The sequence below is a fragment of the Mustelus asterias genome, chromosome 5 (genome assembly GCF_964213995.1).
Source record: "Mustelus asterias chromosome 5, sMusAst1.hap1.1, whole genome shotgun sequence".
NCBI lineage: Eukaryota > Metazoa > Chordata > Chondrichthyes > Carcharhiniformes > Triakidae > Mustelus > Mustelus asterias.
In genome coordinates, this window is record NC_135805.1 from 125,062,036 (window position 1) to 125,086,269 (window position 24,234).

The 24,234-nt window shown below is 44.2% G+C and overlaps 1 protein-coding gene across 1 annotated transcript in view; it reads right to left on the minus strand.

The window, feature by feature from the left end:
• LOC144494018 (regulating synaptic membrane exocytosis protein 1-like) overlaps positions 1-24,234 on the minus strand; it is a gene marked incomplete at its 3' end in the record, with an annotated part of 567,179 nt that overhangs the window by 259,649 nt on the left and 283,296 nt on the right. The window contains exon 11 of the mRNA XM_078213592.1: positions 10,428-10,558. Within this exon, the coding sequence (XP_078069718.1) occupies positions 10,428-10,558 (131 nt within the window). The remainder of the gene's footprint in view (positions 1-10,427; positions 10,559-24,234) is intronic.

The window sequence follows — 24,234 nt, forward strand, 5'->3', positions numbered from 1 at the left end:
TGAATACAGGAGTTAGGACGTCTTGTTGAAGTTGTACAAGACATTGGTAAGGCCCCACTTGGAATACTGTGTACAGTTCTATTATAGAAAGGATATTATTGAATTAGAAAGAGTGCAGAAAAGATTTACTCGGATGCTACCGGGACTTGATGATTTGAACTATAAGGAGAGGCTGGATAGACTGAGACTTTTTTCTGGAGCGTAGAAGGCTGAGGGGTGATCTCATAGAAGTCTATAAAATAATGAGGGGCATAGATATTCAACACCTTTTCCCAAAGGTAGGGGAGTTTAAAACTCCTACAGGGCATAGGTTTAAGATGAGAGGGAAAGAGATATAAAAGTGTCCAGAGGGACAGTTTTTTCACACAGAGGGTGGTGAGTGTCTGGAACGAGTTGCCAGAGGCAGTAGGTTTTTGAGGGATATGGCCAAATGTGGGCAATTGAGACTAACTTAATGGTTAAAAACTGGGTGACATGGACAGGTTGGGCCAAAGGGCCTGTTTCCGTGCTGTAAACCTCTATGACTATTATTGAGGCTTCCATGGCGGATGATGTCCTCTCGCTACCTCTTGCTCAAAACGAGTATCGAATGCATTGAGCTCATTGGGCAGGGGTGCATTGTTGCCGGTGATTCACCTTGTAACTTGTAATGTCATGTTGGCCTTGCCATAATCAGTGATTGTTCGTGAGGATAGCCTGGGACTCTAGCTTGGGCCAGTATTGTCTCTTGGTATCTTGATGGTTCTCCGTAGGTTGTATGTGGATTCGTTGTATTGGTCAGGTTCAGCCTCAGCTCTGGACTTCAGTAGGCAGTGGGTATCAATGTTCATCCATGGCTTCCAGTTGGGAAACACTCGCGTTGGCTTCTTTGGCTCACAGTGTTCATGGCAGGTTTGAATAAAATAGACAAGGTAAATCTGCTCTCTTTGATGGTAGAAGGAAGGCGGGGGTACAATGTTTTGGTTTCAGACAGGAGATGCAGGGGGAGTGTGAAGAAGAACTTTTTTGCACAGCGAGTGATAATAATCCAAAACTTTCTGCCACAAGAGTGGTGGAAGCAGACACAAAAAATGATCTCAAAATGAAACTGATGGGCACCAGAAAGAAATAAAGTTGCAGGGCTACACAGATAGGGCATGCTGGCAGTGCTACTGACCGCATTGATCCATGGAAGGTCAGCACAGATTCAATGGGCCAAATGGCCTCGGACAGCGGATGACTGGTAAATAACTCTATGGGTCTATAAATAACTGTAGACCTAACATGCTGAGCACTGAGATGAAATTCATTGCGGAGAACTGTGAAGTGATACATTTTGGTAGAAGGAACATAGTGAGACAATACAAAATAAGAAATAGAATTCTTAAATGGGTGCAGGAGCAGAGGGACCCTGGTATATTTGTGCACAGATCATTGAAACTGTCAGGATAGAGAGCAATTAATGAAGCAGATGGTATTCTGGGCTTTATTAATAGGAGCATGAAGTACAAGAGCAAGGAACTTATGCTGAACATAAGAACTAGGAGCAGGAGTAGGCCATTTGGCCCCTCAAGCGTGCTCCGCCATTCAATAAGATCATGGCTGATCTTTTCGTGGACTCAGCTCCACTTACCCTCCCACTCACCATTACCCTTGATTCCATTACCGTTCAAAAATCTATCTATCTTTGCCTTAAAAACATTCAACGAGGTAGCCTTAACTGCTTCATTGGGCGGGGAATTCCACAGATTCACAACCCTTTGAGTGAAAAAGTTCTTCCTCAAGTCAATCCTAAATCTGCTCCCTCCTATTTTGAAGCTATGCCTCCTAGCTCTGGTTTCACCTGCCAAAGGAAACAACCTCCATGCTTCTATCTTATCTGTTCCCTTCATAATTTTATATGTTTCTATAAGATCCCTTCTCATTCTTCTAAATTCCAATGAGTATAGTCCCAGTCTACTCAGTCTCTCCTCATAAGCCAACCCTCTCATGTCGGGAATCAACCTAATAAATCTCCTTTGCACCCCGTCCAGTGCCAGTATATCCTTTCTCAAGTAAGGAGACCAAAACTGTGCACAGTACTCCAGGTGTGGCCTCACTAAACTAATTTATGAGGGGGAGGGTGCAGAGGTAAGAGGAATTACGAAATCAATGGTAGAGGAGAGGGAGCGAGTGCAAGTAAATGAGGGCATTCAAGTAGTTAAAGGAGCAGAGGGCGAGGGAGAGGTTGATAGCGTTTTATCAAACCGGGTCCAGATAAAAGCTGGAATAAAGACACTTTGCCTGAATGCACGAAGCATTCGGAACAAAGTTAATGAGTTGATGGTGCAAATCAGCACAAATGGGTATGATCTAGTGGCCATTACAGAAACGTGGCTGTAGGGAGACCAGGACTGGGAGATGAATATCCAGGGGTATCAGGAAGAATAGACAGGAAGGAAAAGGTGGTTAATAAAAGATAATATCAGGGTAGTAGTGAGGGATGACATAGGCTCTAAGGAACAAAACGTGGAATCGTTATGGGTAGAGATAAGGAATAGTAGGGGGAGAAAGACACTAGTAGTTGTGGTCTATAGGCCCCCAAATAATAATGTTGAGGTGGGGAGGGCTATAAACAAGCAAATAATGGATGCGTGCAAAAACGGAATGGCAATAATCATGGGGGACTTCAACCTGCATATTGATTGGCTGACTCAAGTTGGAAGGGGCGGGATGGCGGAAGAGTTCTTTGAATGCTGTCGGGATAGTTACAGAACCGACGAGGGAACGAGTTATCTTAGATCTGGTAATGTGTAACGAGGTAGGTAGAATTAAGGATGTTCTTGTGAAGGACCCTCTTGGGTCAAGTGATCACAATATGGTTGAATTTCTGGTACAAATGGAAGAGGAGAAAGTAGGGTCCCATACCAGTGTCCTCTGTTTGAACAGAGGGAAGTACGATAGGATGAGGGCTGAATTGGCTAAGGTGGACTGGGAGAGCAGACTGGTATGGTTCTATGGTTCTATGGTAGGAAAGGACAGCTGAGGAACAGTGGAGGATTTTTAAGGAGATCCTTTTCAGTACTCAGAAACAATATATTCCGGTGATAAAGAAGGACTGTAAGAAAAGGGATAGCCAGCCGTGGATAATGAAGGAAATTAAGGAGAGTATTAAATTAAAGACCGATACGTACAGAGTGGCCAAAAATAGTGGAGAATCGGAAGATTGGGAAAACTTTCAGAAACAACAAAGAACGACTAAGAAAGCGATAAAGAAAGGGAAGATAGGTTATGAAGCTAGACTAACTCTAAATATAAAAAATGATAGTAAAAGCTTTTACAAATATATAAAAAGGAACAGAGTGGCAAAAGTGAATGTTGGACCCTTGGAGGACGAGAGGGGGGATTTAATAGTGGGAAATGAGGAAATGGCTGAAAATTTAAATAAGCTTTTTGTGTCGGTCTTCACGGTGGAAGATGCAAATAGTTTACCGAATATTAATGATAGAGGGTTGGTAGGACTCAATACAATTAATGTTACCAGGGACGCAGTGCTTGGTAGACTAATGGGACAGAAGGTGGACAAGTCCCCGGGCCCGGATGGAATGCATCCCAGGGTACTGAAAGAAACATCAGAGGTAATAGCGGATGCGTTAGTGGTTATTTATCAAAATTCGTTGGATTCTGGGGTAGTGCCAGCGGATTGGAAAATGGCTAATGTTACGCCGCTGTTTAAAAAAGGAAATAGACAAAAGGTGGGTAACTACAGGCCGGTTAGCTTAACATCTGTAGTTGGGAAAATGCTGGAATCCATCATTAAAGAAGAAATAGCAGGCCATCTGGATAAGAATGGTTCGATTAAGCAGACGCAGCATGGATTCATGAGGGGAAAGTCGTGCTTGACGAACTTGTTGGATTTTTATGAAGATGTGACTAGTGCGGTTGACGGAGGGGAACCGGTGGATGTGGTGTTTTTGGATTTCCAAAAGGCGTTTGATAAGGTGCCTCACAAAAGGTTGCTGAAGAAGATTGGGTCACATGGAGTTGGGGGTAGGGTGTTAGCGTGGATTGGGGATTGGCTATCCGACAGGAAGCAGAGAGTCGGAATAAATGGATGCTTTTCTGGTTGGCGGATGGTAACTAGTGGCGTGCCGCAGGGATCGGTACTGGGGCCTCAACTATTTACCATTTATATAGACGATCTGGAGGAGGGGACTGAGTGTAGGGTAACAAAGTTTGCAGACGACACAAAGGTAAGTGGAAAAGTGAATCGTGTGGAGGGCGTAGAAGGTCTGCAGAGAGATTTGGACAGGCTGAGTGAGTGGGCGAGGATCTGGCAGATGGAGTATAACGTTAACAAATGCGAGGTTATTCACTTTGGAGGAAATAATAGCAAATTGGATTATTATCTAAATGGAAAAAAATTACAACATGCTACTGTGCAGAGGGACCTGGGGGTCCTTGTGCATGAGACGCAAAAACCCAGTCTGCAGGTGCAACAGGTGATCAAGAAGGCAAATGGGATGTTGGCCTATATCGCAAGGGGGTTAGAATATAAAAGCAGAGATGTCTTGCTGCATCTGTACAGGGCATTGGTGAGGCTGCAGCTGGAATACTGTGTGCAGTATTGGTCCCCCTATTTGCGGAAGGATATATTGGCCTTGGAGGGAGTGCAGAGAAGGTTCACCAGGTTGATACCAGAGATGAGGGGTGTTGATTACGAGGAGAGACTGAGCAGATTGGGTTTGTACTCGTTGGAATTTAGAAGGCTGAGGGGGGATCTTATGGAGACCTATAAGAAAATGAAGGGGCTGGATAGGGTAGAGGTGGAGAGATTCTTTCCACTTAGAAAGGAAACTAGAACTAGAGGCACAGCCTCAAAATAAAGGGGGGTCAGTTTAGGACAGAGTCGAGGAGGAACTTCTTCTCTCAGAGGGTGGTGAATCCCTGGAATTCTCTGCCCACTGAAGTGGTGGAGGGTACCTTGTTGAATATGTTTAAATCACGGATAGATGGATTCCTGATCGGTAAGGGAATTAGGGGTTATGGGGATCAGGCGGGTAAGTGGAACTGATCCACTTCAGATCAGCCATGATCTTATTGAATGGCGGGGCAGGCTCGAGGGGCTAGATGGCCTACTCCTGCTCCTATTTCTTATGTTCTTATGTTCTTACTAGCACCTTATACAACTGCAAGATAACCTCCCTGTTTTTAAACTCCATCCCTCGAGCAATGAAGGACAAAATTTCATTTGGGGGAAGGACCTACTTTACTTAGGCCCTTGCCCACGCATCTAAACTATCTATATCCCTCTGCAGAAGTTCAGTGTCCTCTACCACTCATCTTGGTGTCATCTGCGAACTTTGACACGCTACACTTGGTCCCCAACTCCAAATCAGCTTTGTAAATCATAAACAATTGCGGTCCCAACACACATCCCTGAGCATACCACAAGTCACTGATCGCCAACCAGAAAAACACCCATTTATTCCCACTCTTTGCTTTCTGTGAGTTAACAAATCCTCTATCTATGCTAATATATTACCTGTAATGGCATGCACCTTTGTCTTATGCAGCAGCCTTTTGTGCGGCATCTGGTCGAAGCCTTCTGGAAATCCAGATACATCACATCCACCGGTTCTTCGTTGTCCACCATGCTCGTAATGTCCTCAAAGAATTCCACTAAATTAGTTAAACATGACCTGCCTTTCATGAACCCATGCTGTGTGTTTCCCAATGGGACCATTTCTATCCAAATGTCTTGCTATTTCTTCTTTGATGATAGATTCAAGCATTTTTCCCAGTATAGAAGCTCAGCGAACCGGCCTATTTATTCATAAAAGACACTCGTTAGACTTCAGCTCGAACATTGGGCACAGTTTTGGATGCCACACTGTAGTAAGGATGCGACCGCACTGGAGAGAGTGTAGAAGAATGGTTCCAGGGATGAGAAACTTCAGTTACAAGGACAGATTGGAGAGGTTGGGACAGTTCTCCTTGGTGAGATGGTTAAGAGGAGATTTGACGAACCTAACGGGGGTGAATAAATATCAGGAAAGCTCTTTCTTTCTTCTTGTGTATCAGCAAGTTTTCTCGAGGGGATGGCAGTGAAGGCAGTGCAATGTTCCTCTTGCAGAAGGTTTGAGGTGAGGGACGACGACAGTGTCCCTGCTGATTTCACCTGTGGGAAGTGCACCCATCTGCAGCTCCTCAAAAACCGCGTTAGGGAACTGGAGCTGGAGTTGGATGAACTTAGGATCATTCGGGAGGCAGAGGTGGCCATAGATAGAAGCTTCAGGGATATAGGTTCTCCGAGGAATGAAAATAGATGGGTGACAGTGAGAGGGGCTGGGAGGAAGCAGTCAGTGCAGGGATCCCCTGTGGTCGTTCCCCTTGGCAACAAGTATTCCGCTTTGGATACAGTTGAGGGGGATGACATACCAGTGGGGAGCCGCAGTGAGAGGATCTCCAGCACTGTGTCCGTCTCTGTGGCTCGGGAGGGAAAGGGGGAGAGCGGGAGGGCGATAGTTATTGGGGACTTGTTAGTTAGAGGGATAGATAGGAGGTTCTGTGGCAGCAAAAGAGACTCACGGATGGTATGTTGCCTCCCGGATGCCAGGGTCCGTGATGTCTCAGACCGTTTTTCAGGATTCTTAAGGGAACAGTCACAAGCCGTGGTACACATTGGTACCGACGACATAGGTAAGAGAAGGGACGGGGATTTAAAACAGGAATTTAGGGAGCGAGGGTGGAAGCTGAGAGCCAAGACATATCATGTTGTCATCTCTGGTTTGTTGCCGGTGCCACGTGATAGCGAGTTGAGGAACAGGGAGAGAGTGCAGATAAACACGTGGCTGCAGGGGTGGTGTAGGAGGGAGGGTTTCAGTTACATGGATAATTGGAACACATTCTGGGGAAGGTGGGACCTGTACAAACAGGACGGGTTGCACCTGAACCAGAGGGGCACCAATATCCTGGGAGGGAAATTTGCTACGGCTCTTCAGGGGGGTTTAGACTAATTTGTCAGGGGAATGGGAAAAGGAGCTGTAGTCCAGAAGTCAGTGTTGAGTGTAGTGAGGTACTGAGGAAGGTATCAAGGTCGCAGGAGTGTACCGGCAGACAGGAAGGTGGGTTGAAGTGTGTCTACTTCAATGCAAGGAGCATCCGAAATAAGGGAGGTGAACTTGGAGTGTGGATTGGTACTTGGGACTACGATGTTGTGGCCATTACGGAGACATGGTTAGAACAGGGACAGGAATGGTTGTTGGAAGTTCTGGGGTATAGATGTTTCAGTAAGAGTAGGGAAGGTGGTAAAAGAGGTGGTGGAGTAGCATTGTTAATCAAGGATAGTTTAACTGCTGCAGAAAGGCAGTTCGAGGGGGATCTGCCTACTGAGGTAATATGGGCTGAAGTTAGAAATAGGAAAGGAGCGGTCACGTTGTTAGGAGTTTACTATAGGCCCCCAAATAGTAATAGAGATGTGGAGGAAGAAATTGCAAAGCGGATTATGGATAGGTGTGGAGGTCACAGGGTAGTTGTCATGGGTCACTTTAACTTTCCAAATATTGATTGGAACCTTTATAGGTCGAATAGTTCGGATGGGGCCGTGTGTGCAGGAGGGTTTCCAGACACAATATGTGGATAGGCCGACAAGAGGTGGGGCCACATTGGATTTCGTACTGGGAAATGAACCGGGCCAAGTGTTAGATTTGGTTGTGGGAGAGCACTTTGGAGATAGCGACCACAATTCGGTGTCTTTCGTTATTGCAATGGAGAGCGATAGGGCCGTACGGCAGGGCAAGGTATATAATTAGGGGAGGGGTAATTATGATGCAATTGGCAAGAATTAGGGAGCATAAGATGGGAACAGAAACTGTCAGGGAAAGGCACAAATGAAAAGTGGAGCTTGTTCAAGGAACAAATACTGCGTGTCCTTGATAGGTATGTCCCTGTCAGGCAGGGAGGAAATGGCCGAGTGAGGGAACCATAGTTCACGAAAGAGGTGGAATGTCTTGTCAAGAGGAAGAAGGAAGCGTATGTAAGGATGAGAAAACAAGGTTCAGTTAGGTCCATTGAGGGTTACAAGTTAGCAAGGAATGAGCTGAAAAAAGGACTTAGGAGAGCAAGGAGGGGGCGTGAGAAGTCCTTGGTGGGTCAGATCAAGGAAAACCCCAAGGCTTTTTACTCTTATGTGAGGAATAAAAGAATGACCAGGGTGAGGTTAGGGCCGGTCAAGGACAGTAGTGGAAACTTGTGCATAGAGTCAGAAGAGATAGGAGAGGCGATGAATGAATACTTTTCTTCAGTGTCCACCAAGGAGAGGGCCCATGTTTTTGAGGATGAGTGTGTGATACAGGCTGATAGCTGGAGGAGGCAGTTGTTCTGAGGGAAGATGTGTTAGCAATTTTGAAAAACCTGAAGGTCAATAAGTCCCCTGGGCCAGATGTGATATATCCTAGGATTCTTTGGGAGGCAAAGGATGAGATTGCAGAGCCTTTGGCTTTGATCTTTGGGTCCTCACTGTCCACGGGAATGGTGCCAGAGGACTGGAGAGTGGCGAATGTTGTTCCTCTGTTCAAGAAAGGAAATAGGAATGACCCTGGTAATTATAGGCCGGTTAGTCTAACTTCAGTGGTCGGTAAGTTAATGGAAAAGGTCCTGAGGGATAGGATTTACGACCATTTAGAAAGATGCTGCTTAATCCGGGATAGTCAACACGGATTCATGAAGGGTAAGTCTTGCCTCACAAATTTGACTGAATTCTTTGAGGAGGTAACTAAGTGTGTCGATGAAGGTAGAGCAGTTGACGTCATATACATGGATTTTAGTTAGGCATTTGATAAGATCCCCCATGGTCGGCTCATGAAGAAAGTAAGGAGGTGTGGGATGGAGGGAAATTTGGCCGATTGGATAAGTGGCTATCTCATAGAAGACAGAGGGTGGTGGTGGATGGAAAATTTTCAGACTGGAGACCAGTTACCAGCGGTGTACCACAAGGATCAGTGCTGGGTCCTCTGCTATTTGTGATTATTATAAATGACTTGGAGGAGGGGGCTGAAGGGTGGATCAGTAAATTTGCGGATGACACCAAGATTGGTGGAGTAGTGGATGAGGTGGAGGGCTGTTGTAGGATGCAGAGCTGGGCCGAAAAATGGCAGATGGAGTTTAACCCTGATAAGTGCGAGGTGATTCATTTTGGTAGGACAAATTTGAATGCGGATTACAGGGTCAAAGGTAGGGTTCTGAGGAATGTGGAGGAACAGAGAGATCTTGGGGTTCATGTCCACAGATCTCTGAAGGTTGCCACTCAAGTGGAAAGAGCCGTGAAGAAGGCCTATAGTGTGTTGGTGTTCATTAACAGGGGGTTTGAGTTTAAGAGCCGTGGGGTTATGCTGCAACTGTACAGGACCTTGGTGAGACCACATTTTGAATATTGTGTGCAGTTCTGGTCACCTCACTATAAGAAGGATGTGGAAGCGCTGGACAGAGCGCAAAGGAGATTTACCAGGATGCTGCCTGGTTTGGAGGGTAGGTCTTATGAGGAAAGGTTGAGGGAGCTAGGGCTTTTCTCTTTAGAGCGGAGGAGGTTGTGAGGCGACTTAATAGAGGTTTATAAGATGATGAGGGGGATTGATAGAGTGGACGTTCAGAGACAATTTCCTCGGGTGGATGTAGCTGTTACTAGGAGGCATAATTATAAGGTTCGTGGTGGAAGATATAGGAGGGATGCAGAGGTAGGTTCTTTACTCAGAGAGTGGTTGGGGTGTGGAACGGACTGCCTGCTGTGATAGTGGAGTCGGACACTTTAGGAACTTTCAAGCGGTTATTGGATAGGCACATGGAGCACAGGAGAATGATAGGGAGTGGGATAGCTTGATCTTGGTTTCGGAAAAGGTTCGGCACAACATCGTGGGCCGAAGGGCCTGTAGTGTGCTGTACTGTTCTATGTTCTATGTAGATGTTCAAAATCATGAAGGAGCTTGACAATGTAAACTTTTGTTTCCACACAGCGAATGGTTCGGGTCTGGAATGCACTGCCTGGAAGTCTGGTGGAGGTGGTTCAATCAAGGCATTCAAGAGGACATTAGATGATTAGTTGAAGAGAAACAATGTGCAGAGGTACTGGGAAAAGGCAGGGGAATAGTACTAATTCTTGATGTTCATGTGGAGAGCTGGTGCAGACACAATGGGCCGAATGGCCTCCTTCTGCACCGTAACAATTCTGAGATTCTGAGTTAGTGGTGATAAATGTTTCCAAGAGCTCCATTGAATGTGCACATGTCTAATTACCACATGATCCATCACAAATACTTGTTTGATGTTGCACCCATTAATTTTTGTTTGGGATTAGTTCAGGAGGGGATTTGGACTTGTCTAAAATTGTAAAGATATTCATTCCTATTGCTCAGCAAAACCAAGAGATATGAAATTAAAAGATGAAATTGCCAAAGCGTGATTTTGATGTTCACCTTCGATCTGGAAGGAAGTACATTTTAACATAGGGATTCCTGGGTCGTCCATCTCTTCGGGAAGGGAGTTCCGTGGCTTGTAACACATTAACTATCAGCTGGTGGCCGACTTTATCATACCAGAGCTTCACCTGTGAAAATAATGCATTATGTAAACCCCAGGCATATTGTAGAAATCGCAGTATTTAAATAACATAAAAATGAGGACACAATACTTGAGTGAATGGCAGACTGCTTGTGGCAACAGAAGCTGTGCTTTAAAGGTTAAAAAGGGGGTGAAATTCTATTGATTCTATTGAAATTCTATTGATGCCACATGGGTCTAAAGACGTAATTAATTAAAACCTAACTTCAAGCACCAGTTGAAATTCAGGTTTACAATAAGAAAGTCATCAGAGTCCCAGATGACCATCTGGTTGTTTTAGATCAAATATCCAGACTGGTTGTTTTTTAACCTAAATCTCACGACACCACAGGTGAGGGGCAAGGTTGAGAAGGCAGGGCAAGGTGAAGAAGGCAGGGTTTTCATTTATAACCTCAGACAGTATGAGAATTGAACCAATGCTGTTGGCGTTGTTCTGTATCATTAACCAGCAGGCCAGACAACAGAGTTAACTGATCCCCTTCAAGAAGAAAATAAATTGTCCAAAGACATTTTCTCATTTCACTCAAAGAATGTGTTTAATTACAATTCCAAAAATGTTCCATTATTCAGAATTGAAAATATATTCATCAAAGAGAAAAAACTACATGGGGGTTAGCACGGCTGTCTCACAATGCCAGGGACCCAGGTTCAAGTCCAGCCTTGGGTGACTGCCTGTGTGGATTTTGCACGTTCTCCCCATATCTGCATGGGTTCCTTCCACAGTGGGTGCTGCACTTTCCTCCCACAATTCAAAGATGTGCACAGTAGATTGACTGGCCATACTAAATTGCCCCTTAGTGTCCCAAGATATGTAGGTTTAGAGAATTAGTGGGATAAATATGTAGAGTTATGGGGATTGGCACTGGGTAAGACTCAATGGTCTGAATAACCTGCTTCAGAGCTATAGGGATTCAATGTCTATGCCTTCAATTATGAAAGATCATCCAATATCTGACCTAGCAATCATAATAGATCATCCAATTTCAGATCCATAACTAATAACCAATCTTCAAATATCAGACTCAGTACTAAACATGGATCAAATATCAGGCCCAGAACTAATAATGGATCAGAAGATAGCAGACCCAGTACTGAAAATAGATCAAATATCAGACTCAGCACTAATAATAGATCATCGAATATCAGATTCGGTACCAATAATAGATCAAATATCCAATAGCAGACAGCACACACATAATAGATAATCAGATATCAGACCCAGTGTAGAAAGATGGAAAAGAAAAGGGCTACTATAAGGTTGGCAGACTCTGCTAGGATTTTTGTTTAATCAACTTAGATGTAGAATTCACTTTATCAATGGGGGGTAAGTTGGTTAGTAATTGTAATGAGGTGTTTTAAATACTTTGTAGCTTTAAAGGTACATGTAACACCTTTAATTAGTCCATACATATAAATATATCTTCTATACATTTTTAGAAATTAAACAAAGAAACTTTGATGCAGTTACAGAGTGCCCCTTTGATACCAAACATATGCGAGATACATTTCTTTAAAGCACCCAACTGTTGGAATCACAAGGCCATAAAGGCCATAAACCATTAATTGACTCACCAAACATCTTATCAGAAACAACTGATACAAGAGTGAGTTTTAATGAAGCTGCCTTCATAGTTTCTAATCAAAACAGTCAGAAAGATATTAATGTCTTAGCTAACAAAAGAGTTATGGTCGGGGACTGAGTGGGAACTGACAAGAATTAATGATGATACCCCTTGAAACTGTAGGTAGTGATAAAATGCTCAATCATTGAAGTGATAAGCAATATATACATGTGTTTCATTATGTTGGCAATAAACAAAACTTATCAGGGCTATAATCGGGAAATATCCTGAAGGCAAGTTGAGTTGACCACATCCCTTAGAGATTCAGTTAAATTCACTGACGAGGCCATAAAATACTAATGGCTTTTGTAGGCTCCCTTTATCGATTAAAGGATGCCCATGTGAGACTGTTTTAGTGAACATGCTTTGTGAGGCTGCTATCAAAAATAGAGACATGATGTCTGACTAAGAGGCTGGAGGTGGAGATGCCGGCGTTGGACTGGGGTAAACACAGTAAGAAGTCTCTCAACATCAGGTTAAAGTCCAACGGGTTTATTTGGTAGCAAAAGCCACACAAGCTTTCGGAGCGCTGCCCCTTCGTCAGGTGAGTGGGAATTCTATTCACAAACAGGGCATATAAAGACACAAACTCAATTTACAAAATAATGATTGGAATGCGAGTCTTTACAGGTAATCAAGTCTTAAAGATACAGACAATGTGAGTGGAGAGAGAGTTAAGCACAGGTTAAAGAGATGTGTAGTGTCTCCAGACAGGACAGTTAGTGAGATTTTGCAAGTCCAGGCAAGTCGTGGGGGTTACAGATAGTGTGACATGAACCCAAGATCCCGGTTGAGGCCGTCCTCATGTGTGCGGAACTTGGCTATCAGTCTCTGCTCAGCGACTCTGCGTTGTCGTGTGTCGTGAAGGCCACCTTGCAGAACGCTTACCCGAAGATCAGAAGCCGAATGCCCGTGACTGCTGAAGTGCTCCCCCACAGGAAGAGAACACTCTTGCCAGGTGATTGTCGAGCGGTGTTCATTCATCCGTTGTCGTAGCGTCTGCATGGTTTCCCCAATGTAGGTTCCAATCATATAAAGACCGACAAATCCCCAGGGCCTGATGGAATCTATCCAAGGCTGCTCAGGGAGACGAGAGATGAAATCGCTGGGCCTCTGACGCAAATCTTTGTCTCGTCACTGGACACAGGTGAGGTCCCAGAGGACTGGAGGATAGCTAATGTGGTCCCGTTATTTAAGAAGGGTAGCCGGTGAGCTTGACGTCCGTGGTCGGGAAGTTGTTGGAGAGGATTCTTAGAGATAGGATGTATGCGCATTTAGAAAGGAATAAACTCATTAACGATAGTCAGCATGGTTTTGAGAGAGGGAGGTCATGCCTCACTAACCTGGTGGAGTTTTTTGAAGAAGTGACTAGAATGGTTGACGAGGGAAGGGTCGTGGATGTCGTCTATATGGACTTTAGTAAAGCGTTTGACAAAGTCCCTCATGGTAGGTTGGTGCAAAAAGTTGGATCTCATGGGATAAAGGGGGAGGTGGCTAGATGGGTGGAGAACTGGCTTGGTCACAGAAGACAGAGGGTGGTAGTGGAAGGGTCTTTTTCCGGCTGGAGGCCTGTGACTAGTGGTGTTCCGCAGGGCTCTGTATTGGGACCTCTGCTGTTCGTAATTTATATAAACGATCTGGAAGAAGGTGTAACTGGGGTGATCAGTAAGTTTGCGGACGACACGAAAATGGCTGGACTTGCAGATAGTGAGGAGCATTGTCAGAGGCTACAGAAGGATATAGATAGGCTGGAAATTTGGGCAAAGAAATGGCAGATGGAGTTCAATCCTGATAAATGCGAAGTGATGCATTTTGGTAGAACTAACGTAGGGGGGAGCTATACTATAAATGGCAGAACCATAAAGGGTGTAGATACGCAGAGGGACCTGGGTGTGCAAGTCCACAGATCCTTGAAGGTGATGTCACAGGTGGAGAAGGTAGTGAATAAGGGATATGGCATGCTTGCCTTTATAGGACGGGGCATAGAGTATAAAAGTTGGGGTCTGATGTTGCAGTTGTATAGAACGTTGGTTCGGCCGCATTTGGAATACTGCGCCCAGTTCTGGTCGCCACACTACCGGAAGGACGTGGAGGCTTTAGAGAGAGTGCAGAGGAGGTTTACCAGGATGTTGCCTGGTATGGAAGGGCTTAGTTATGAGGAGAGATTGGGCAAACTGGGGTTGTTCTCACTGGAAAGACGGAGGACGAGGGGTGACCTAATAGAGGTGTATAAAATTATGAAAGGCATAGATAGGGTGAACGGTGGGAAGCTTTTTCCCAGATCGGTGGTGACATTCACGAGAGGTCATAGGTTCAAGGTGAGTGGGGAGGGGGGGGGGGTTTAACACGGATATCAGAAGGACGTATTTTACACAGAGGGTGGTGGGGGCCTGGAATGCGCTGCCGGGCAAGGTGGTGGATGCGGCCACACTGGGAACGTTTAAGACTTATCTAGATAGCCACGTGAACGGAGTTGGAATGGAGGGATACAAAAGAATGGTCAGGTTTGGACCAGGGAGCGGCGCGGGCTTGGAGGGCCGAAGGGCCTGTTCCTGTGCTGTATTGTTCTTTGTTCTTTATGTACCATGCCTCGGGACATCCTTTCCTGCAGCGTATCAGGTAGATAACGTTGGCCAAGTTGCGAGAGTATGTACTGTGTACCTGGTGGATGGTGTTCTCACGTGAGATGATGGCATCCGTGTCGATGATCCGGCACGTCTTGCAGAGGTTGCTGTGGCAGGGTTGTGTGGTGTCATGGTCACTGTTCTCCTGAAGGCTGGGTAGTTTGCTGTGGACAATGGTCAGTTTGAGGTTGTGCGGTTGTTTGAAGGCAAAATGTGGGGGTGTGGGGATGGCCTTGGCGAGATGTTCGTCTTCATCAATGACATGTTGAAGGCTTCGGAGAAGATGTCGTAGCTTCTCCGCTCCGGGGAAGTACTGGACGACGAAGGGTACTCTGTTCACCCTGTCCCGTGTTTGTCTTCTGAAGAGGTCAGTGCAGTTTTTCGCTGTGGCGCATCGGAACTGTCGATCGATGAGTCGAGCGCCATATCCTGTTCTTATGAGGGCATCTTTCAGCATCTGGAGGTGTCTGTTGCGATCCTCCTTTATATGTATCTTTATCTGTTTGTGAAGAGAACTCCCACTCACCTGATGAAGGGGCAGCGCTCCGAAAGCTCGTGGCTTTTGCTACCAAATAAACCTGTTGGACTTCAACCTGGTGTTGTGAGACTTCTTACTAAGAGACTAGAGGACAGGCTTAAGGGTGATATATTGGGGTAACCCACGAGGTATCATGGTCTCATAGATCTGGATGGTTCAGTATTTTTTCTATTGGATCAATACGTAAAGTATGTCATTTGTAACACTTTTGATTGGATGGTGTCCAACTGACCGAACTGCAGAATTGTATAAACCAGGATGATTTTCTTTGTCTGGTGGAGTGGTGTCTCGACCCATTGTGTTGGGAACTGACCCCCTTACTAGTAAGTGAAATAAAGTCAATCTGTAGGTTAAGTATCTTGTGTTCATGTGTGTTTGTGTTAAAGTCAAACTCGGAAGTCGAGATTTCGACACCAGTACTAAAAGTAGATCAAATATCAGATCCAGTCCTAATAATAGATCAAATTTCAGATCGAGTCCTTATAATAGATCATAAACTTTCTGCCCCAGTACTATTAATAGCTCATCAAATATCAGACCCAGTACTAATAAATCATCAAATATCAGAACCAGCACGAATAAGACATCATCATAAATCTGACCCAGTACAAACACTGGATCATCAAATATCAGACTCAGAACTAAGAACAGATCATCAAATATGAGACCTAGTACTAATACGAGATAATCAAATATCAGGCTTACTACTAAATATAGATCATTAACAGACCCAACACTAATAAATCATCAAATATCAGAACCAGCACGAATATGACATCATCATAAATATGACCAAGTTCTAATAATAGATAATCAATTATCAGACCCAGTACAATTAACAGACCATCAATATCATCAAATATCAGCCCCAGTATTAGTAACAGATCATCATAATCAGAAATCAGAACTAATAAAAGATCAAACATCAGACCCTGTATCCAAAATAAATCAAACACACAGCACTAATAATAGATCAAATATCACACTCAACACTAATAATAGTTCAAATGCCAGACACAGTACTAATAATAGATCAAATATCAGACTCAGCACTAATAATAGTTCAAATGCCAGACACAGTACTGATAATAGATCAAATATCAGACTCAGCACTAATAATAGATCAAATATCAGATTCAGCACGAATAATAGATCAAATATCAGACTCAGCACTAATAATAGTTCAAATGCCAGACACAGTACTAATAATAGATCAAATATCAGACTCAGCACTAATAATAGTTCAAATGCCAGACACAGTACTAATAATAGATCAAATATCAGACTCAGCACTAATAATAGATCAAATATCAGACTCAGCACTAATAATAGATCAAATATCAGACTCAGCACTAATAATAGATCAAATATCAGATTCAGCACTAATAATAGATCAAATATCAGATCCAGATGTAATAATAGATCATCAAATGTCAGGCCAAGCACTAATAATAGATCAAATATCAGACTCAGCACTAATAATAGATCATCAAATGTCAGGCCAAGCACTAATAAAAGATCAAATATCAGACTCAGCATTAATAATAGATCATCAAATATCAGACTCAGTACTAATAACAGATCAATCATCACACCAAGCATTAATATTCGATCAAGAGTTTGACCCAATACTAATAATAGATCAAATTTCACACTCAGCACGAATAATAGATCAAATGTCAGACCCAGCACGAATAATAGATCAAATATCTGACGCAGCACTAATAATAGATCATAGAACATAGAACATAGAACAGTACAGCACAGAACAGGCCCTTCGGCCCACGATGTTATGCCGAGCTTTATCTGAAACCAAGATCAAGCTATCCCACTCCCTATCATCCTGGTGTGCTCCATGTGCCTATCCAATAACCGCTTAAATGTTCCTAAAGTGTCTGACTCCACTATCACTGCAGGCAGTCCATTCCACACCCCAACCACTCTCTGCATAAAGAACCTACCTCTGATATCCTTCCTATATCTCCCACCACGAACCCTATAGTCATGCCCCCTTGTAATAGCTCCATCCACCCGAGGAAATAGTCTTTGAACGTTCACTCTACCTATCCCCTTCATCATTTTATAAACCTCTATTAAGTCTCCCCTCAGCCTCCTCCGCTCCAGAGAGAACAGCCCTAGCTCCCTCAACCTTTCCTCATAAGACCTACCCTCCAAACCAGGCAGTATCCTGGTAAATCTCCTCTGCACTCTTTCCAGCGCTTCCACATCCTTCTTATAGTGAGGTGACCAGAACTGCACACAATATTCCAAATGTGGTCTCACCAAGGTCCTGTACAGTTGCAGCATAACCCCACGGCTCTTAAACTCCAACCCCCTGTTAATAAAAGCTAACACACTATAGGCCTTCTTCACAGCTCTATCCACTTGAGTGGCAACCTTTAGAGATCTGTGGATATGGACCCCAAGATCTCTCTCATCAAGTTTCAGATGCAGTCCTAATAATAGATCATAAAATTTCAGACCCAGTACTATCAATAGATCATCAAATATCACCCAGTACGAATAAATCATCAAATATCAGAACCAGCACGAATAAGACATCATCATAAATCTGACCCAGTACAAACACTGGATCATCAAATATCAGACTCAGAACTAATAACAGATCATCAAATATGAGACCCAGTAGAATCAAAGAATCCTACAGTGCAGAAGGAGGTCATTTGGCCCATCGAGTCTGCACTGACCACAATCCCATCCAGGCCCTACTCCCCCAGCCCTATGCATTTACCCTAACTAGTCCCCCTAACACTAAGGGGCATTTTAGCATAGCCAGTCCACCTAACCCACACATCTTGGGACTGTGGGAGGAAACCGGAGTAGAACATAGAACATAGAACATAGAACATTACAGCGCAGAACAGGCCCTTCGGCCCACGATGTTGCACCGACCAGTTAAAAAAAAAAACTGTGACCCTCCAACCTAAACCAATTTCTTTTCGTCCATGAACCTATCTACGGATCTCTTAAACGCCCCCAAACTAGGCGCATTTACTACTGATGCTGGCAGGGCATTCCAATCCCTCACCACCCTCTGGGTAAAGAACCTACCCCTGACATCGGTTCTATAACTACCCCCCCTCAATTTAAAGCCATGCCCCCTCGTGCTGGATTTCTCCATCAGAGGAAAAAGGCTATCACTATCCACCCTATCTAAACCTCTAATCATCTTATATGTTTCAATAAGATCCCCTCTTAGCCGCCGCCTTTCCAGCGAAAACAATCCCAAATCCCTCAGCCTCTCCTCATAGGATCTCCCCTCCATACCAGGCAACATCCTGGTAAACCTCCTCTGCACCCTCTCCAAAGCCTCCACATCCTTCCTGTAATGTGGGTACCAGAACTGCACACAGTACTCCAAGTGCGGCCGCACCAGAGTTGTGTACAGTTGCAACATAACGCTACGACTCCTAAATTCAATCCCCCTACCAATAAACGCCAAGACACCATATGCCTTCTTAACAACCTTATCTACTTGATTCCCAACTTTCAGGGATCTATGCACACATACACCTAGATCCCTCTGCTCCTCCACACTATTCAAAGTCCTCCCGTTAGCCCTATACTCAACACATCTGTTATTCCTACCAAAGTGAATTACCTCACACTTCTCCGCATTAAACTCCATCCGCCACCTCTCGGCCCAACTTTGCAACCTGTCTAAGTCTTCCTGCAAACTACGACACCCTTCCTCACTGTCTACCACACCACCGACTTTGGTGTCATCAGCAAATTTGCTAATCCACCCAACTATACCCTCATCCAGATCATTAATAAATATTACAAACAGCAGTGGCCCCAAAACAGATCCCTGAGGTACACCACTTGTAACCGCACTCCATGATGAATATTTACTATCAACCACCACCCTCTGTTTCCTATCCGCTAGCCAATTCCTGATCCAATTTCCTAGATCACCCCCAATCCCATACATCTGCATTTTCTGCAGAAGCCTACCATGGTGAACCTTATCAAACGCCTTACTAAAATCCATATATACCACGTCCACTGCCTTGCCCCCATCCACCTCCTTGGTCACTTTCTCAAAAAACTCAATAAGGTTAGTAAGGCACGACCTACCTGCCACAAAACCATGCTGACTATCACCTATCAATTCATTACTCTCCAAATAACTATAAATCCTATCCCTTATAATTTTTTCCAACATCTTGCCGACAACAGAAGTGAGACTCACCGGTCTATAATTCCCGGGGAAGTCTCTGTTCCCCTTCTTAAACAATGGGACAACATTCGCTAACCTCCAATCTTCTGGTACTATACCAGAGGCCAACGACGACCTGAAGATCAGAGCCAGAGGCTCTGCAATCACTTCTCTTGCCTCCCAGAGAATCCTTGGATAAATCCCATCCGGACCAGGGGATTTATCTATTTTCAGACCCTCCAGAATATCCTGCACATCCTCCTTATCAACTGTAATACTGTCTATTCTACTCCCTTGCAACCCAGTGTCCTCCTCAGCTATATTCATGTCCCCTTGCGTGAACACCGAAGAGAAATATTGGTTCAATGCTTCACCAATCTCCTCCGGTTCCACACATAACTTCCCTCTGCCATCTATAACTGGCCCTAAACTTGCCCTAACCAACCTTCTGTTCTTGACATACCTATAGAACGCCTTAGGATTCTCTTTAACCCTATCCGCCAAAGTCTTCTCATGTCCCCTTTTAGCCCTTCTAAGCTCGCTCTTCAACTCCCTCTTAGCCAATCTAAAGCTTTCTAGTGCACTACCCGAGTGCTCACGTCTCATCCGAACATAAGCCTCCTTTTTCTTTTTAACCAACAAAGAAACTTTTTTGGTGCACCACGGTTCCCTAGCCCTACCAATTCCTCCTTGCCTGACAGGGACATACCTATCACAGACTCGCAGTAGCTGCTCCTTGAAAAAACTCCACATGTCGGACGTTCCCAGTCCCTGTAATCTCCTAGTCCAACCTATGTTTCCTAATTCTCTCCTAATAGCCTCATAATTACCCTTCCCCCAGCTAAAACCACTGGCCCGAGGTTCATGCCTATCCCTTTCCATCACTAAGGTGAACGTAACCGAATTGTGGTCACTATCACCAAAATGCACACCAACTTCCAAGTCTAGCACCTGGTCTGGCTCATTTCCCAGCACCAGATCCAATATAGCCTCACCTCTAGTTGGCCTGTCTACATACTGAGTCAAAAAACCTTCCTGCACGCTTTGAACAAAAACTGACCCCTCTAACGAGCTAGAGCTATAACAATTCCAGTCAATATTAGTCAAGTTAAAATCCCCCATAACAATTGCCCTATTACTTTCACTCCTAAGCAGGATTGACTCCGCAATCCTTTCCTCAACCTCTCTAGAACTTTTAGGAGGTCTATAAAAGACTCCCAACAGGGTGACCTCTCCTCTCCTATTTCTAATCTCCGCCCATACTACCTCAACAGATAAGTCCTCATCAAACCTCCTCTCTGACACTGTGATACAATCTCTGACCAATAATGCTACCCCTCCCCCTCTTCTACCTCCTTCCCTACTTCGACTAAAACATTTGAACCCCGGGACCTGCAGCATCCATTCCTGCCCCTGCTCTATCCATGTCTCTGAAATAGCCACAACATCGAAGTCCCAGGTACTGATCCACGCTGCAAGTTCACCCACTTTATTGCGAATACTCCTGGCATTGAAGTATACACATTTCAAACCCTGCTCCACCCCACCTCTGCAATGCCGTGCATTGCAGTCCCCATCCATGCATCCCTCACTTTCAGCCCCACTACTCAGGATCCCTCCCCCCCCCCGAATCAGTTTAAACCTCCCTGCATGGCCTTAGCAAATTTACCCCCCAGGATATTGGTCCCCTTCTGATTAAGGTGTAGACCATCCTTCTCATAGAGGTCACACCTTCCCCAGTACGAGCCCCAATTGCTTAAGTACCTGAACCCCTCCCTCCTGCACCATCCCCTCAGCCATGAATTCAAACCTTCCCTCTCCCTATTCCTCTCTAAACTATCCCGTGGTACAGGCAAGAGTCCAGAGATAACCACTCTGTCAGTCTTGGCCTTTAGTTTCCACCCCAACTCCATAAATCCCTGCCTAATATCCCCTTCCCCTATCCTCCCTATGTCGTGTGTCCCCACATGTACAATAACTTGTGGTTTATCTCCCTCCCCCCTAAGAGTCCTGAATACCCTGTCAGACACATCCCGGACCCCAGCCCCTGGTAGGCAACACACCAACCCTGAGTCCCTACCTTTAGTTCCGACCCTCCTATCTGTCCCCTTAATTGTGGAGTCCCCAATCACAAGGCCCAGTCTTTTACAGCCCCTAACCACCTGAGCTTTCTCACTCGGCTCACCCCCAGAGATCTGCTCTCTATGCTCAGTTGATTCCTCCTCAACTGTAGCCTCCAGCACCGAAAACCTATTATGGAGGGGAACCGCCCCAGGGGATTGTCTTCCCGATTGCTTCTTACCCCTCCTCCTGGCATTGACCCAAGCCTCATTTCTAGGAGTTACTATTTCTCTATAACTCCTATCAACTTCCACCTCCGCCTCCCGAATTATGCGGAGTTCCTCTACCTCCCCCTCCAGCTCCTTTACACGCTCCTCCAGAAGCTGCAATCTAATGCACTTCTTACAACTAAAATCTCCTGAAACACTACTGGATTTCCTCACCACATACATCCCACAGGAGATGCAGCATACTGCCTGAACTGCCATCCCTGAAGCCATTACCAGCAAGAAAAAAAGAAAACAAAAAAAAAAACTTCCCCACACTTATAATTAGGTTAGAGGAGGATGGAAGGGTGGGATCCTCTACCAGTGTAGAGGATCGGGTATCTCCTCTGCACCAATTTATAGGGCTAGGGCCCCGAGAGAAAAAAAAACTACTACTGAGGGGGAACCACCCAGGTAACTGACTTTTAAAGTTAAAATAAAAACCCTTCCCAGACTCCTTTGCTGCCCACTTCTAGTTTTCACTTTAAACTAGAAAAACCGCTGTTAAAGTAAAGGCCAAAAAAATACACACACTAGCTGACTAATTAAATAAATAAACAATTCAATTAATCCAATTAATCTCTTACCAGCACTGCTGCTTTTCAATCACCCCTCTCAGCTTGCTCCAGTGGATCAATGAAGGGGAACCACCCAGGTAACTGACTTTTAAAGTTAAAATAAAAACCCTTCCCAGACTCCTTTGCTGCCCACTTCTAGTTTTCACTTTAAACTAGAAAAACTGCTGTTAAAGTAAAGACCAAAAAAATACACACACTAGCTGACTAATTAAATAAATAAACAATTCAATTAATCCAATTAATCTCTTACCAGCACTGCTGCTTTTCAATCACCCCTCTCAGCTTGCTCCAGTGGATCAATGAGGGGGAACCACCCAGGTAACTGACTTTTAAAGTTAAAATAAAAACCCTTCCCAGACTCCTTTGCTGCCCACTTCTAGTTTTCACTTTAAACTAGAAAAACCGCTGTTAAAGTAAAGGCCAAAAAAATACACACACTAGCTGACTAATTAAATAAATAAACAATTCAATTAATCCAATTAATCTCTTACCAGCACTGCTGCTTTTCAATCACCCCTCTCAGCTTGCTCCAGTGGATCAATGAAGGGGAACCACCCAGGTAACTGACTTTTAAAGTTAAAATAAAAACCCTTCCCAGACTCCTTTGCTGCCCACTTCTAGTTTTCACTTTAAACTAGAAAAACTGCTGTTAAAGTAAAGACCAAAAAAATACACACACTAGCTGACTAATTAAATAAATAAACAATTCAATTAATCCAATTAATCTCTTACCAGCACTGCTGCTTTTCAATCACCCCTCTCAGCTTGCTCCAGTGGATCAATGAGGGGGAACCACCCAGGTAACTGACTTTTAAAGTTAAAATAAAAACCCTTCCCAGACTCCTTTGCTGCCCACTTCTAGTTTTCACTTTAAACTAGAAAAACTGCTGTTAAAGTAAAGGCCAAAAAAATACACACACTAGCTGACTAATTAAATAAATAAACAATTCAATTAATCCAATTAATCTCTTACCAGCACTGCTGCTTTTCAATCACCCCTCTCAGCTTGCTCCAGTGGATCAATGAAGGGGAACCACCCAGGTAACTGACTTTTAAAGTTAAAATAAAAACCCTTCCCAGACTCCTTTGCTGCCCACTTCTAGTTTTCACTTTAAACTAGAAAAACTGCTGTTAAAGTAAAGACCAAAAAAATACACACACTAGCTGACTAATTAAATAAATAAACAATTCAATTAATCCAATTAATCTCTTACCAGCACTGCTGCTTTTCAATCACCCCTCTCAGCTTGCTCCAGTGGATCAATGAGGGGGAACCACCCAGGTAACTGACTTTTAAAGTTAAAATAAAAACCCTTCCCAGACTCCTTTGCTGCCCACTTCTAGTTTTCACTTTAAACTAGAAAAACTGCTGTTAAAGTAAAGGCCAAAAAAATACACACACTAGCTGACTAATTAAATAAATAAACAATTCAATTAATCCAATTAATCTCTTACCAGCACTGCTGCTTTTCAATCACCCCTCTCAGCTTGCTCCAGTGGATCAATGAGGGGGAACCACCCAGGTAACTGACTTTTAAAGTTAAAATAAAAACCCTTCCCAGACTCCTTTGCTGCCCACTTCTAGTTTTCACTTTAAACTAGAAAAACTGCTGTTAAAGTAAAGACCAAAAAAATACACACACTAGCTGACTAATTAAATAAATAAACAATTCAATTAATCCAATTAATCTCTTACCAGCACTGCTGCTTTTCAATCACCCCTCTCAGCTTGCTCCAGTGGATCAATGAGGGGGAACCACCCAGGTAACTGACTTTTAAAGTTAAAATAA